General features: G+C 36.5%; 1 protein-coding gene across 5 annotated transcripts; it reads left to right on the forward strand.

Moving 5' to 3' along the window:
• The first annotated feature begins 4,852 nt into the window (after window positions 1-4,852).
• Window positions 4,853-11,974, forward strand: LOC148852682 (serine/threonine-protein kinase haspin homolog). 5 transcript variants are annotated; one of them, XR_016098964.1, is made up of 9 exons: window positions 4,853-5,351; window positions 5,548-5,660; window positions 7,184-7,412; window positions 7,530-7,680; window positions 7,770-8,335; window positions 9,824-10,011; window positions 10,448-10,571; window positions 10,906-11,014; window positions 11,611-11,974. XR_016098964.1 is itself a non-coding variant. In XM_088943459.1 (8 exons), exons 5-8 carry the CDS (start codon window positions 8,137-8,139, stop codon window positions 10,957-10,959), a joined length of 615 nt encoding a protein of 204 aa, XP_088799585.1. In that variant the 5' UTR covers window positions 4,939-5,351; window positions 5,548-5,660; window positions 7,184-7,412; window positions 7,530-7,680; window positions 7,770-8,136; the 3' UTR covers window positions 10,960-11,572. The 5 variants fall into 5 exon arrangements, 3 of the variants coding, with proteins under 3 accessions (XP_088799585.1, XP_088799586.1, XP_088799588.1); XR_016098963.1 differs by having other exon boundaries at window positions 5,043-5,351; window positions 9,774-10,011; XM_088943459.1 differs by lacking the exon at window positions 11,611-11,974 and having other exon boundaries at window positions 4,939-5,351; window positions 9,774-10,011; window positions 10,906-11,572.

Genomic DNA, 11,974 nt, shown 5'->3' on the forward strand with positions numbered 1-11,974 from the left:
AAGATGGTATGAATGTCATCAACACAAAGTGGGTTTACAAAGTGAAGAGGCATGATGACGGGTCTGTAGAACGGTTCAAGGCTCGACTTGTTGCTCAGGGTTTCTCTCAGATTCTAGGAGTAGATTTTATTGATACATTCAGCTTGGTTGTTAAACCAACAACCATCCGAATTGTTATTGCCATTGCCGTGTCCCATAAATGGCCAATTCATCAGCTCGACTTTGACAATGTCTTTCTTAATGGAACCATTCAAGAGGACATCTGCGTCCGTCAACCCAAAGGGTTCGAAGACCCACTCTTTCCTACACGTGTGTAAGCTACAAAATTCTCTATTTGGGCTTTGATAGACTCCTAGGGCTTGGTACTCTCGGCTGACCTCTCACCTTTTGAGTATGGGTTTTCATATTTCTAAATCGGATCTATCACTTGCTATCTTTTACAAAGGTACTACCTCCATCTATATGCTGATTTATGTTGATGACATTCTCCTAACTGGGTCCACTTTTGCTGCTATCTCATGGGTTATCTCTTCTCTAGCTGTCACGTTCTCTCTTATGGATCTAGGTCCGACACGGTACTTCTTAGGCATGTAATTCACTCCACATTCCTCTGGCCTAGTTCTCTCTCAACGACAGTACACTACAAATCTTCTCAAGTAGTCATATAGATCTAGCTAAACCACTATCCACACTTATGGTCAGATCTTGCAAATTGACCAAGTTCTATGGATCTTCTTTGTCCGACCCTAGTGAGTACCACAGTATCGTTGGAGCCTTATAGTACTTGACAATCACAAGACCAGATATTACTTATAGCATAAACAAGGTTTGCCAATTTCTCCACTCTCCAACCTCAAATCATTGGGCAAGTGTATACTACGGTACCTCAAAAGTATGATTGATCATGGGCTTTTATTCTACTCCTCCCTTGCTCCCTTGTCCCTTCAAGCCTTCTCTAACACCGACTGGGCGGGATGTCCGGATGATAGACGCTCCACCAGAGGTTTTGCTATCTATTTGGGAAATAATTTAGTGGCATGGAGTTCCAAGAAACAGAATACAGTCACCTATTCCAGTATAGAGCATGCACTCAGATCTTGTGCGAACATTGCCACAGAAGTTCTATGATTACAATCTCTGCTAAGAGATCTCTATCTTCCACTCCGTCACTGTTCAATTATTTGGTGTGATAATATTGGAACAACTCATCTTGCACCCAATCCAGTTTTTCGTGCTCGAACTCGACATGTTGAAGTTGACTATCACTTTCTTCGAGACATGGTACTAAATAAGTCTCTAGAGGTGTGTTTTATCTCTAAATAGGATCAGACGGCAGATATCTTCACCAAACTTGTTAGTGGCACTCAGTTCCATCAACTCAGATCCAAGCTTCATGTCCATGCTACACATTTCACTTGAGGGGGCGTGATAGAGTTCTATTACTGTTTATCAAAGACCAGCATTAGACTTCATGATAAAGTCCATCGCATGACCCCTACATGTGATGAACTTCATCATGATCTAATCGTTTTCTTATCCTGATAGACTCTATTCCATAGAGTTCAGGTGTAACTTAAACTAATCTCTTAATCTTGAGTGTTGTGCACAAAATCAAACTCTAATAGTTGTATTGTACTCAATCTTTATCTAGTCATCTATAAATAGATCAAGTTATCATCAAACCATTCACATTAGTCCAGTTCTCTTTTATTTCTTCCACTAACATTTCTTCCAAGGGGAACTAGGGGGACAAAACCTGTAGAGGTGGTCCAAGGGTCAATGTTTCAGCCCTGCAATTCCTAGAGGCTGAATGGCGATGTCCAAACCTTGAGGGTAACTTGCTATCAGCCCATCCATTGATTTCCAAACCTATAACCATCACCTAGCTTGGTTTTTCCAAAGCCTGGGTCCTAAGATAGACAGAGGCAGCTGAAAGTTTGCTTAACAAGCCTAGTGATAAGAACAAAACTAAGGTGACCTACCCTATGGTTTGAATCTGAACCCAAAACCTGGGCAACCCCAACCCGCAACCATTCAAGATTAAAACTAGTCTTAAGATTGCAAGACTTTTTTCTTTATTAAGTATCCAAATTGGATTCAACACAAGATTGTTTAGCCTGTTTAACAACTCTGAGATCTTTTAATCAGGAAAATGATTTTAGAAAGGTATTGGTCTAAACATGTATTAGAATGGAAAAGATATTAACACACTTCTTGAAATACCAATGCCGAACATACTTATGTAAACCCAAGGGTGCTGATATATATATGAAAGATGAATCTGTCAAATTCTGTTGCTTAACAAAAAAAAAAAAAAAAAAAAGAAACAAAAAGATGAATCTGTCAAATTTTGGTGCAAATCCAGTTAGAGGATTTGAATGGACCACATAGGGCCTGTTTTTTGGTCAGTTGATCTAGCCATCTTCCATTTATTTCTGTTTTCAGATATTTGCTCTCGTCTTTATCACCCCTCTATATCATTTGAACAATATATGAGCAATAAGATGGTAATAGAAAATATAGAAAAAAAATTCATTCTTTTGGAGATAGAATATAGTAGCAATTCCTTCAGAGCAAGAAGCTTTGCAGTCTCAATAGCTTCATCACTTGATACCTAGAAATTACACAAATATCATAATATAATAAATAGTAAATCGAATATTATGTAGAAGTAGAACTACATTGATGAGTTATAGGAAAAGGAAATCAAAATTAAACTGTAGTTCAAGAGCCTTCATGGAAGCCAAGGGACCATGACCAAGTTGTTTTGTCCATTGATCCATGGGTCCTAGTATAGTACAAGATTATAAGATGAGTGCTTTAACCCTATCCAACCTGAAGCTTACAATCTACTGATTACAAGCTCATGAGGACCTTGTAACCCCCCACCAACTCATTAACACAGGATTAATATCTCATGGGGGTTATTTAGCAATCAATCAACTTTACGTCAATGTCTTTTGCTTAATTAGTGATGCTTCAGAAAAATGTCTAATATGAAGATAAATTCACATGTTCACCGAAAAAGATCACTTAATCAAAGGTTTTAAAGGTTTACATGAAGAATATCAATACATTTTTCTAAAGTTTTCAAATTTCAAAGTAACCTTGGTTTTAATAATGGAATATGTTAATTTTTTATAATTTACTGATGAATTCTGGTAATTTTCTATAATTTATGCGGATTTCCTATAATTTATAAGAATTTTCAATAATTACTTTTAATTTATGAGAAATTTGAATAGTTTCAATAATATTTGAAAATTTTTTATAATCCGACTTGGGGATAACTCATTGCGGGTTGAAACCTCCTAGCTACAATAACAGCTGAAGCCTAACAAGAAAAGGTGAGTTCACAATCTTTCAAGGTGTTTGGAAGTGTGGGCGCTTTTTGAGACCGATTTTCAAGAAAAAAAATCCATGCTTCCAAGACCTGTTTTTCACAAAAAACGCTTCTGCCACATAGGCAGTGAGCAACAGTATGCTGTTTGGTAAGGTGATTTTTATCACCGTTTTTCATGTATGTGCTGACAGGTAAGCACCACATAGGATACACATCAGTCAACCGTTGGGGGAAATGGTTCACTGATGCATGAAACACCAAATTTTTTAATAATTGGCTGAACCAAACAATGAGATACATGGCATTTGTTGAAACGCCTATATAGATCCGACGTGGCACCGTTTTTTTTGAAAAACAAGCACAATTCCAAACATCCCCTTTAATTGTTGGCAGTAGCTAGAATAGCTAGAAGAAAAAACTTAAAAAATAGTGTGGATGACACTAGGAAAGTGAAATATTAACAATAAATAGGACAAATGACGAATGGTTGCATTCTTGTTGATAAAACCTAAAAATAGAAAGCTAGGATCTGGTTTGTTGTCCTTTGTCTATCACTATCATCAATTGATTAGTCACCACTTCACTAAATGAAAAAAGAACACAGACGACCTTTGAACTTCAAGGATCCCCTACTACTCGCAACTACTGGACAAAAGGAATTAAAAGGAAAGGTTGAACAATTGTTTCTTTCTTATTTTGTCAAAGTCGGATAATCAAATCTGCAATCCATTAACAAATTATAAATTTCTTATTCTTCAATAAATATTACCAGATCATAATCAGTTTCAACTATAATCATCTGGAGAGAGAGAGAGAGAGGTTACCTAATGCCAGCGTCATTGTTGGGTGAGATTTCATATGTGAGAGAGTAAGTGCGAGAGAGAGAAATAGGGCGGGAAGAGAGTGAGAAAGGGAAGAGGAAGAGGAAGAGGAAGAGGGGGAAGTAGCACCCTAATTCGTGCCCTGCTTGTAGCGCCACTCCATCCTGTCTTAGGGTGGCAGTACCGCTATAGAATATTAATTTTAGCGGCAATTGCCAATTAGCCCCTTTTAAAACTGTCGCTATTTATCAATTTTCTTGTAGTGATAAGACATTCCTGACCTTCAATGGTATCGTGCGCAATAAGGCACCTTATGGCTTCTTAGCTGGATGTGATGTATAAATTGAACTCTTTGCCGATCTAGGGAGGGGACATAGTTGGTGCTTCAAAGGCTCAATTATGTTCGTTTGACCATTGGAAACTGTTAGCCTTATTTGTTATTTAAGGAGGGGAGACGTGATAAATCTACATAGATTGGAAACATTACCTAATAAGGTGGAGGGAGTTCTAAGACTGCCTTCACCTTTGCATCACTAGGATGAATGCTTACTTGATCAACTTTGTACCCAAAGAATTTTTCTAATTCTACTCTACAGGCACACTTGTGGGTTCAGCCTAGCTCATATTATACTATTTTCACCTTGTGAAGACTCTCTTAAGAACCTCATTGTGATCATCATTTTTCTTTGCTTTCACCATACACTACAAGAAAAACGAGCAAAGCGGCGGTTTAGAACCGGCGGTCCTAGTGACTGCCACTATAGTAATGTCTGACGTGGCGGTCATTGCAAGGCCGCCGCCTAAATCCGATTTGGCATTTGGCGCGGCGTTCTAGGGAAGGCATGCGGGGAAGTCAAAAATACTCTTCCTGCGTGAATATTGAGATTCCTCTTCAACAAAACAAAGTGTTCGCGGAGAGCCTTTTGCAGCATAACCTTTTGACGAAGAAGAGACCACTTTGATGAAGAGAAGGACGACTTCTTTAGGGAAAACAAGCATGGCGCGACTCCAAACTAGCATCGAACTTGTTCGTTGTTTGCTTGTGAAGGAGGATGACTTCTTTCCTTTTTTCTTTGATTGAACGGGATTAACAAAGAAATATTCGACCCTTGTTCGTTCGAGTAGGAGAAGAGAAGGTTTTCTATTGTTCTGCATTAATAAAAAATCTACTGAGAACTACATCAAAGGTATGATGCTTGTGTTTTTTCCCCTATTTTAAATGTTCCTGTGCACACAAGGATTGGGTGGGATTGTGTTTTCTAGGTCAATATGTTCTGATGGGAAACCACGATACAATGCTTGTGTTTTCCCCTGTTTTAAATGCTTCTGTGCACACAGTATATCATTTCCTATAAATAAAAGGCGTGTTTTTCCCCTGTCTAGGTTTGGAGAATGGAATCTACAGTAAGCCTTTGGTTTGCAGAGACAAAAATCAGTGATGCAAGCTCAGAATCTTGGAAAGTCTTGGAAGGCATGTTTTTGACATTTATATATAGGTATGCATATATTATACTAGGTCTATGTCATTGAATCCATGAAGCTGCATTGTTATTTCAACCCGTTTCTAATTAGTTGAACCCATCCATTAATGAGAATATAGATCAACCTTAAATTAAATTGTATATATAGATAACACAACTCGTATATGTGTCTTTTAATAAATGGCAACTTTCCGTTCTCTCATTGGAGTATACTAAATGGAGCTTATAAGGGTTTTTTGTCCACAACTTAAAAGGTTTAATAAAAGAAACATCAGAAGAGAATCTTTGAATAAAATTTCTTGCCATGGGTCTTGAACTCATATTTCAATTGTTGAATCTCTCAAGTTTATCTTACTTACAAAACACCAGAAGCAAACAAAAAAAAAAAACCGTTAAGTTTCATGCATATTTGTTAATCTTTATGTGTTTTTAGTTTGTCTATATATACCTGATGCTCCAAAAGATTTTCTTGGTTGTTAAAGCTATGTTTTCAATGTTTTAGAGTAATCTACAATTAAAAGACTTTGATATAAGAAAGGAGGCAGGTGGGGCCTCTAATAAAGCTGTTCAGAAAGAATTTAAGGCCAACGTACCTGAGAACTTTCTTGAAATTCATCTTTTCTGGGCTGGAAAAGGTACTTGTTGCATACCTGAACAAGGTTACTATGGACCATCTATCTCTGCCCTGTCTGTAACTTCAGCTAATATATTAGGAATTGATGGATGAATCTATTTTAATGAATGAATGTAAAGAATCAGGTGTTTTATTTTATTTTTTTAAATTACTGATTATGGATTTATTGGTCAGACTTCACACCAACTGTTAGTGGCATTCCACCAACAACCACAATAAGTGAGGGAAAGACAGAATTGATTTGGAACTCAGGGTTAGAAAGATGATCATAACCACTAGGAAAAACAAATAGGCTTGCTAGGGATCACGAGCCTCCTCCTTGGAAGTTTTTGGTTCATTTCTTTCTATGGCACAAAACATGGAATTATTGTCTGGCATTATAATATAATGGATTTTCAATAAGTGACATGAAAAGGGTATCATATCAGACCTTACCTTCCGGTTTATCCTTGAACATCTTTCTCTTACAGCCATATATATGCTTGCACATTTGTGTGTGATACATAACTAAGCATGTAAGGGGAGAATTCCTTTTGTTATTTGTTGCTTATATTTTCTCCAAATAAATCCTTATAATTCTTGGTTTCATGGTTTTTGAATATTTTGTAAACCGAAGAAGTCTTCTCGTTTATATGTACATATACTAATAAGGACTTTAAGTTGAATTTTATGATTTCTATAGGGCGTACTTTTAGATGGGAGGTTAATGGTTGTGCAACAACTCTCTGTGGCATCCCATCAAGGAAGAAGTCAACTTGTAATAGAGATTGCTACCATATCTGCAGTTTAACAACGCAACCTTGTCAAATTATAAAAACGTATTCGCATACATACATACATATATATATATATATATATATATATATATATATATATATATCCAAATGATGCCACTGATTTTCAGGAAATACTTTGAATCTTGATTGGCACACCCATTATAATATATGCTTGGGAGCAGCAAAAGGGCTAGCTTATCTTCATGAAGAGTCAAGACCTAGGATTGTACACAGAGATGTCAAGGCTAGTAATATTCTACTTGATGCTGACTTAAATCCCAAAATTTTGGATTTTTGTTTGGCCAAGTTGTATGATGACAAGAAGACCCGCATTAGTACCCGAGTTGCCAGAACAATGTAATCACCGAAAGCATTACTTACATCACTTTTCTATCTTCATTTACTTTTTCTTTATATTTATGATCCTTGGTCTATATAACAAAGTAACATCAGTTTTGGTTGATGTCTGTTAAGTGGCTATTTGGCACCAGAGTATGCTTTGCGTGGGCATCTAACTGAGAAGGCTGATGTGTTTGGATATAGTATTGTTGTTCTAGAGATCATTAGTGGACAGCCAAATTTTTACTCCAGCTTGGATCCAGAGAAGATATATCTTCTTGAATTGGTAAAAAAATGAAATTTGTTGTTGTCACTTGCACTATTTATAGACATATAATCCCTTACTGTGTTTTTCATTTTTGTTTGATCATTTAGGCGTGGAATCTACATGAAAATAACGGTGAGATTGAACTCATTGACCCAAAATTGAGTGAATTTGATGAAAAAGAAGCCTGCCAACTTATAAGACTAGCTCTATTATGCACTCATGTATCACCAGCGTTGAGTCCCAACCAAAATTTGTAAGCCCGTATTTGTCTTTAATAAGCCTTCTCCAGAGGCTGCATCTTTCCTTGTTGAACCTGAGTCTCAACCAAAATTTGTAAGCCCTTATTTACAATTTTGATGCACATATGGAAAGGAAAGGGACCAACTTAGGTGATCACTTGGGTACTGGGATCATGAGTTGGTTGACAAGTTGCACATCCTCGGGATGTTTCTGCAATCCATCCTCAGTTGAAACATGAATGGAAGTGGCACCTCTTTAAAGAAATTACAGATAACAAGAAGTTATAGCTTTCTAGAGAAGGTTGAGGAGCTCTGGAACCATACTCACAAGGAGAATTCCAGTGCTAGCACAGCTGATGAAGCCTTCTCCTACAGAGATTGGAATGGAGAATGCTTGGACAGGGTTTCAGTCCTGGAGAGCAACTGCACGAAAGGTATGTGCTGGCTCTGCATCTGTTATCCTTCAATATTTGATGTTATATTTGAAATCTTTTATTTTTATTTTTCTAATTGGTTAAGTTTTAAGCTGATTGCCTTCTTTTTATAGTAATCACTTCACACATACATGTAACATATAGAAGAAAGAATAATTTATTACCTGGAATTTTGAGTAAAGTTGGAACAACCCACTGGAAAAACTAGGTGCAGTCAAGTTGTTGAAAGGAACCTACTTAGTTCAGGCTGCACACATTCTCACTTCTGTATGGAAAAACTATATGTGGAAAAATTGATTTTTAGGCTACACACTTCTTCACTTCTTTCTTGGAACCCAGTTCTTAGAAATGTTGACTTGCTCGAACAAATCTCAAATATATGCATCTAGCTATAATACTATTGTTTTGGACCTCTTTTGATATAAAAAAAGTTCTAAAAATATAATCTAGATATATATTTTTTATTTTGTATTTTTATTGGAACAAGTTGGTGAATTATCAAATCAGACAATCGAACCAATATTCGAGCTGTGACCCTTTGTGTCTGATCCGAGTTTGAGAATATTGCTAACATGTAAATGAGATTCTGGTGCAGACCTGCACCTAAATAGAAATGCATGCACCTTCAAGTGTGTAAGTACAGACGACCATAGGTGGTTTATATTCACATACTCGAAGTCCAAGGTGCATTTTGTAATGTAAATCCAACAATGGATCGATTCAACTAAATTAATAGCTAGGTAATCTGCAGACCCCAGAGCTTGAGATTAATTCGTGAATACCTGTCATGGCTTCCCACATTCAATACTGTGATGATGACAAGACCAGGGGTTGAAGGAACTGGGTTATGAACTTCACAAGAGCCTTTACTAATTTGCAGCTATAAAAGAGAAACTTCAGTGTAAAGAACTAAATTAAAGCATAAATCCATATCTATATATCAGGTTTAATTTACAGGAACAGCAAAACATATATTACTTAGAGTGAGGTGCGTGTTAAGTAGTCATGTCTCCTGGATCAATAGAATAAGTGAATCTATATCATGCAGTTACCCCAGTGAATCACCTTGTTTTGCCATGAAAACCACTGTGAAGTGCCCAACGTACACCCTCCTCGCTTTGCTGCAATCTCTTTGTACATTACAGAAGACAGGACAAGCTCAACATATTGCCCCTGCTATTTGATAGGTTTAAGCTTCCAAAACTCATCAAACCTTTGGGGCATGTGGTTTGAGTTCTCAAAACTCAACATATTGCTTTTCCATACAGAAGTAAAAATGTATTTTTATTTTGTATTTTTAGCCTGAACTCAGCAAGGCTGCACACATCCCAATTATTTGTATGGGATACTGCAATCTAGTCCTAGTTATTATCAATTTGCAGTGATGTTTCCAACTCTACAAGACCTCAGGAACATGTTTCTTTTGATATATCTTCAGATTTTCCTTCTATATCCAACACTGTGGTTGAAGGGAATACTTGCTCACAGACACACATGGAAGGTCTGAGTACGGGTGATGACAACTGTGAAGATATTGGAAAAAGACTTAAAAATCTATCTCTGATATCAGAATTTGAAACCCTGGATGGTGATCATAAGGTCTCATTTGCAACATTGTTAACAATTTGTGGGCAATCGGCTCCTTCAACATTATTGGATGTCTTCTCCCAGTATTGGTTGGTTTCTTCCCAAAGTGCTTGAATTCTTTTTTAGTTGTCCTTTATCCTCTTAATTCTGGATTATTGTTGTTGGATGTCATTTGAGTCAGTGTTATGGTAGTATTCTGTTATTTTCAGTGATGATTTATCAGAAGATGCATAAGGATCCTTGTTCTTTCTTTTATTTTAAATTTGTGTGAAGGTGTCAGCATGTTTCAACTTGAATACATAATATGATATTGGTCATATGTTTCCTTTTATATTTTCTCCTTTCCTTCCATTGTAGAATTTGGAAATGCATTTTATGAGCTCAACAACTCCAAACTATCTAATTATTTGGTGCCAAGAATAACATTTTTTGCTTATTGATAAAGAAAAAGAAAAGTGTTTGTTTGATATAATTTAGGAAGATGACATTGCATTTAATGGAAATTTGAAACTTTCTTGGGATCAGTGATCCAAACAGTATTATCAAGATTGGTGAAGGAACATATGGAGAAGCCTTTGAGGCTGGTGCAACCATTTGCAAGATAGTGCCTATCGATGGAGACTTTAGAGTGAATGGTGAAGTGCAAAAGGTATCAACCATTTTCTTTTGTCTTATGATCTCAACAATGAAACTCTGAGGATATAGATATACATTAAACATAACCACATAAATGATTAATGTTGTCATTGAATGGTAGCCGTGCAACTTGGTGTGATCTTCTCCTTTTTTAATGAAATTATGAAATAACATAGACTTAAATTTTTCATCTAATTCACCACTGGAATTTGAAGTTTTCTTTTTCAGTTCTAAGACTTCTAATCTACCCCCTCCAAAAAAAAACATTGGTGTTAGTTGTATTGTAATTTAGAAAGTGCTTCTGCTATTCTCATTATTTCATGATTTTGTCACTCATCTTACTCCAGGTGTCAGCTGAATTGCTTGAGGAGGTCTTACTTGCCAGACTCTTAACCGTTTAAGAAGACATGATGGTCATGTTTCAAATGCATCTACAACATTCATTGAAACATTAAAGTATGCCAACTGCCCCTAGTACCATGACCATGCTATTTGTATTTTAATAGTTCCAAATGGGACTTTGGATCTACTGCAAACACGGGCACATGTGGGATCCATGTGTACGGAACACCGGCATGTTCACTCGTGATTGGTTATGTAGTTCGTTTTACACACCAGTGTTTGAAGCAGATCTTGACTGTCCCAATGGTGGCTAGCTTCCCTGTTTTATTGATAACGTAGGAGGACTGAATATGTTGTTTTTTGCCATATTAAATAGTTCCTAGGTGCAATAGAGGCCATTTTTTCTTTTTTTTTTCCTTTTATTTTTGGTATCTATAATAGAGGCCATTTCATGGTGCAATGGTAAAATCTTGGACCCGAGAAGAATGACAACATGGGTTTGAGTCTGAGTTGCCAGTTCATGAAAACAATGGCAAATGAATTCGTGGGTTGTGTTTTATTTGTTTGCTTTTGATGTAGTGCCCATGTGAGTTTTGTGAAGATTATCTTCATTTTTATGAAAACAATGTAACGCATCTAAGATTATCTTGAACATTTTCAAGAATTATGAAATTGATGTGTCCATCCTGGATGATTTCGATTTTTACAAGGATCACCAGAAAGCCATGAAGGAAATAGCAAGCTAGCTTGATGGCTGTCCCCGTTGTTGGTGGCAATGAGCACCGAAATCCAGTCTCAATATCTAGTGGCTTCATAAAATAGATGACCAAGAGATTTGTTCAAGTTGTTAGGTTGGAAGAAAGTGGAAAAGAAGACCTAATAACAGAGAAGGGTGGCTCTACTGTTGCTATAGCTGTAGGTGCTAGAGTTAAATCTGAAGATGCGTTACATTATTCAAGAAGATTTTTTTAAATGCCTTGTACCGTTTTATATGTCAATTGGATATTGTATATAAGCAACTTGTTTTGGATATTACAATAATTAATAATTTAATTAAAAGTTTTTTATTTAAAT

Source organism: Nelumbo lutea, chromosome 5 (genome assembly GCF_056320005.1).
Source record: "Nelumbo lutea isolate HS-2025 chromosome 5, American lotus-T2T, whole genome shotgun sequence".
NCBI classification, from domain to species: domain Eukaryota; kingdom Viridiplantae; phylum Streptophyta; class Magnoliopsida; order Proteales; family Nelumbonaceae; genus Nelumbo; species Nelumbo lutea.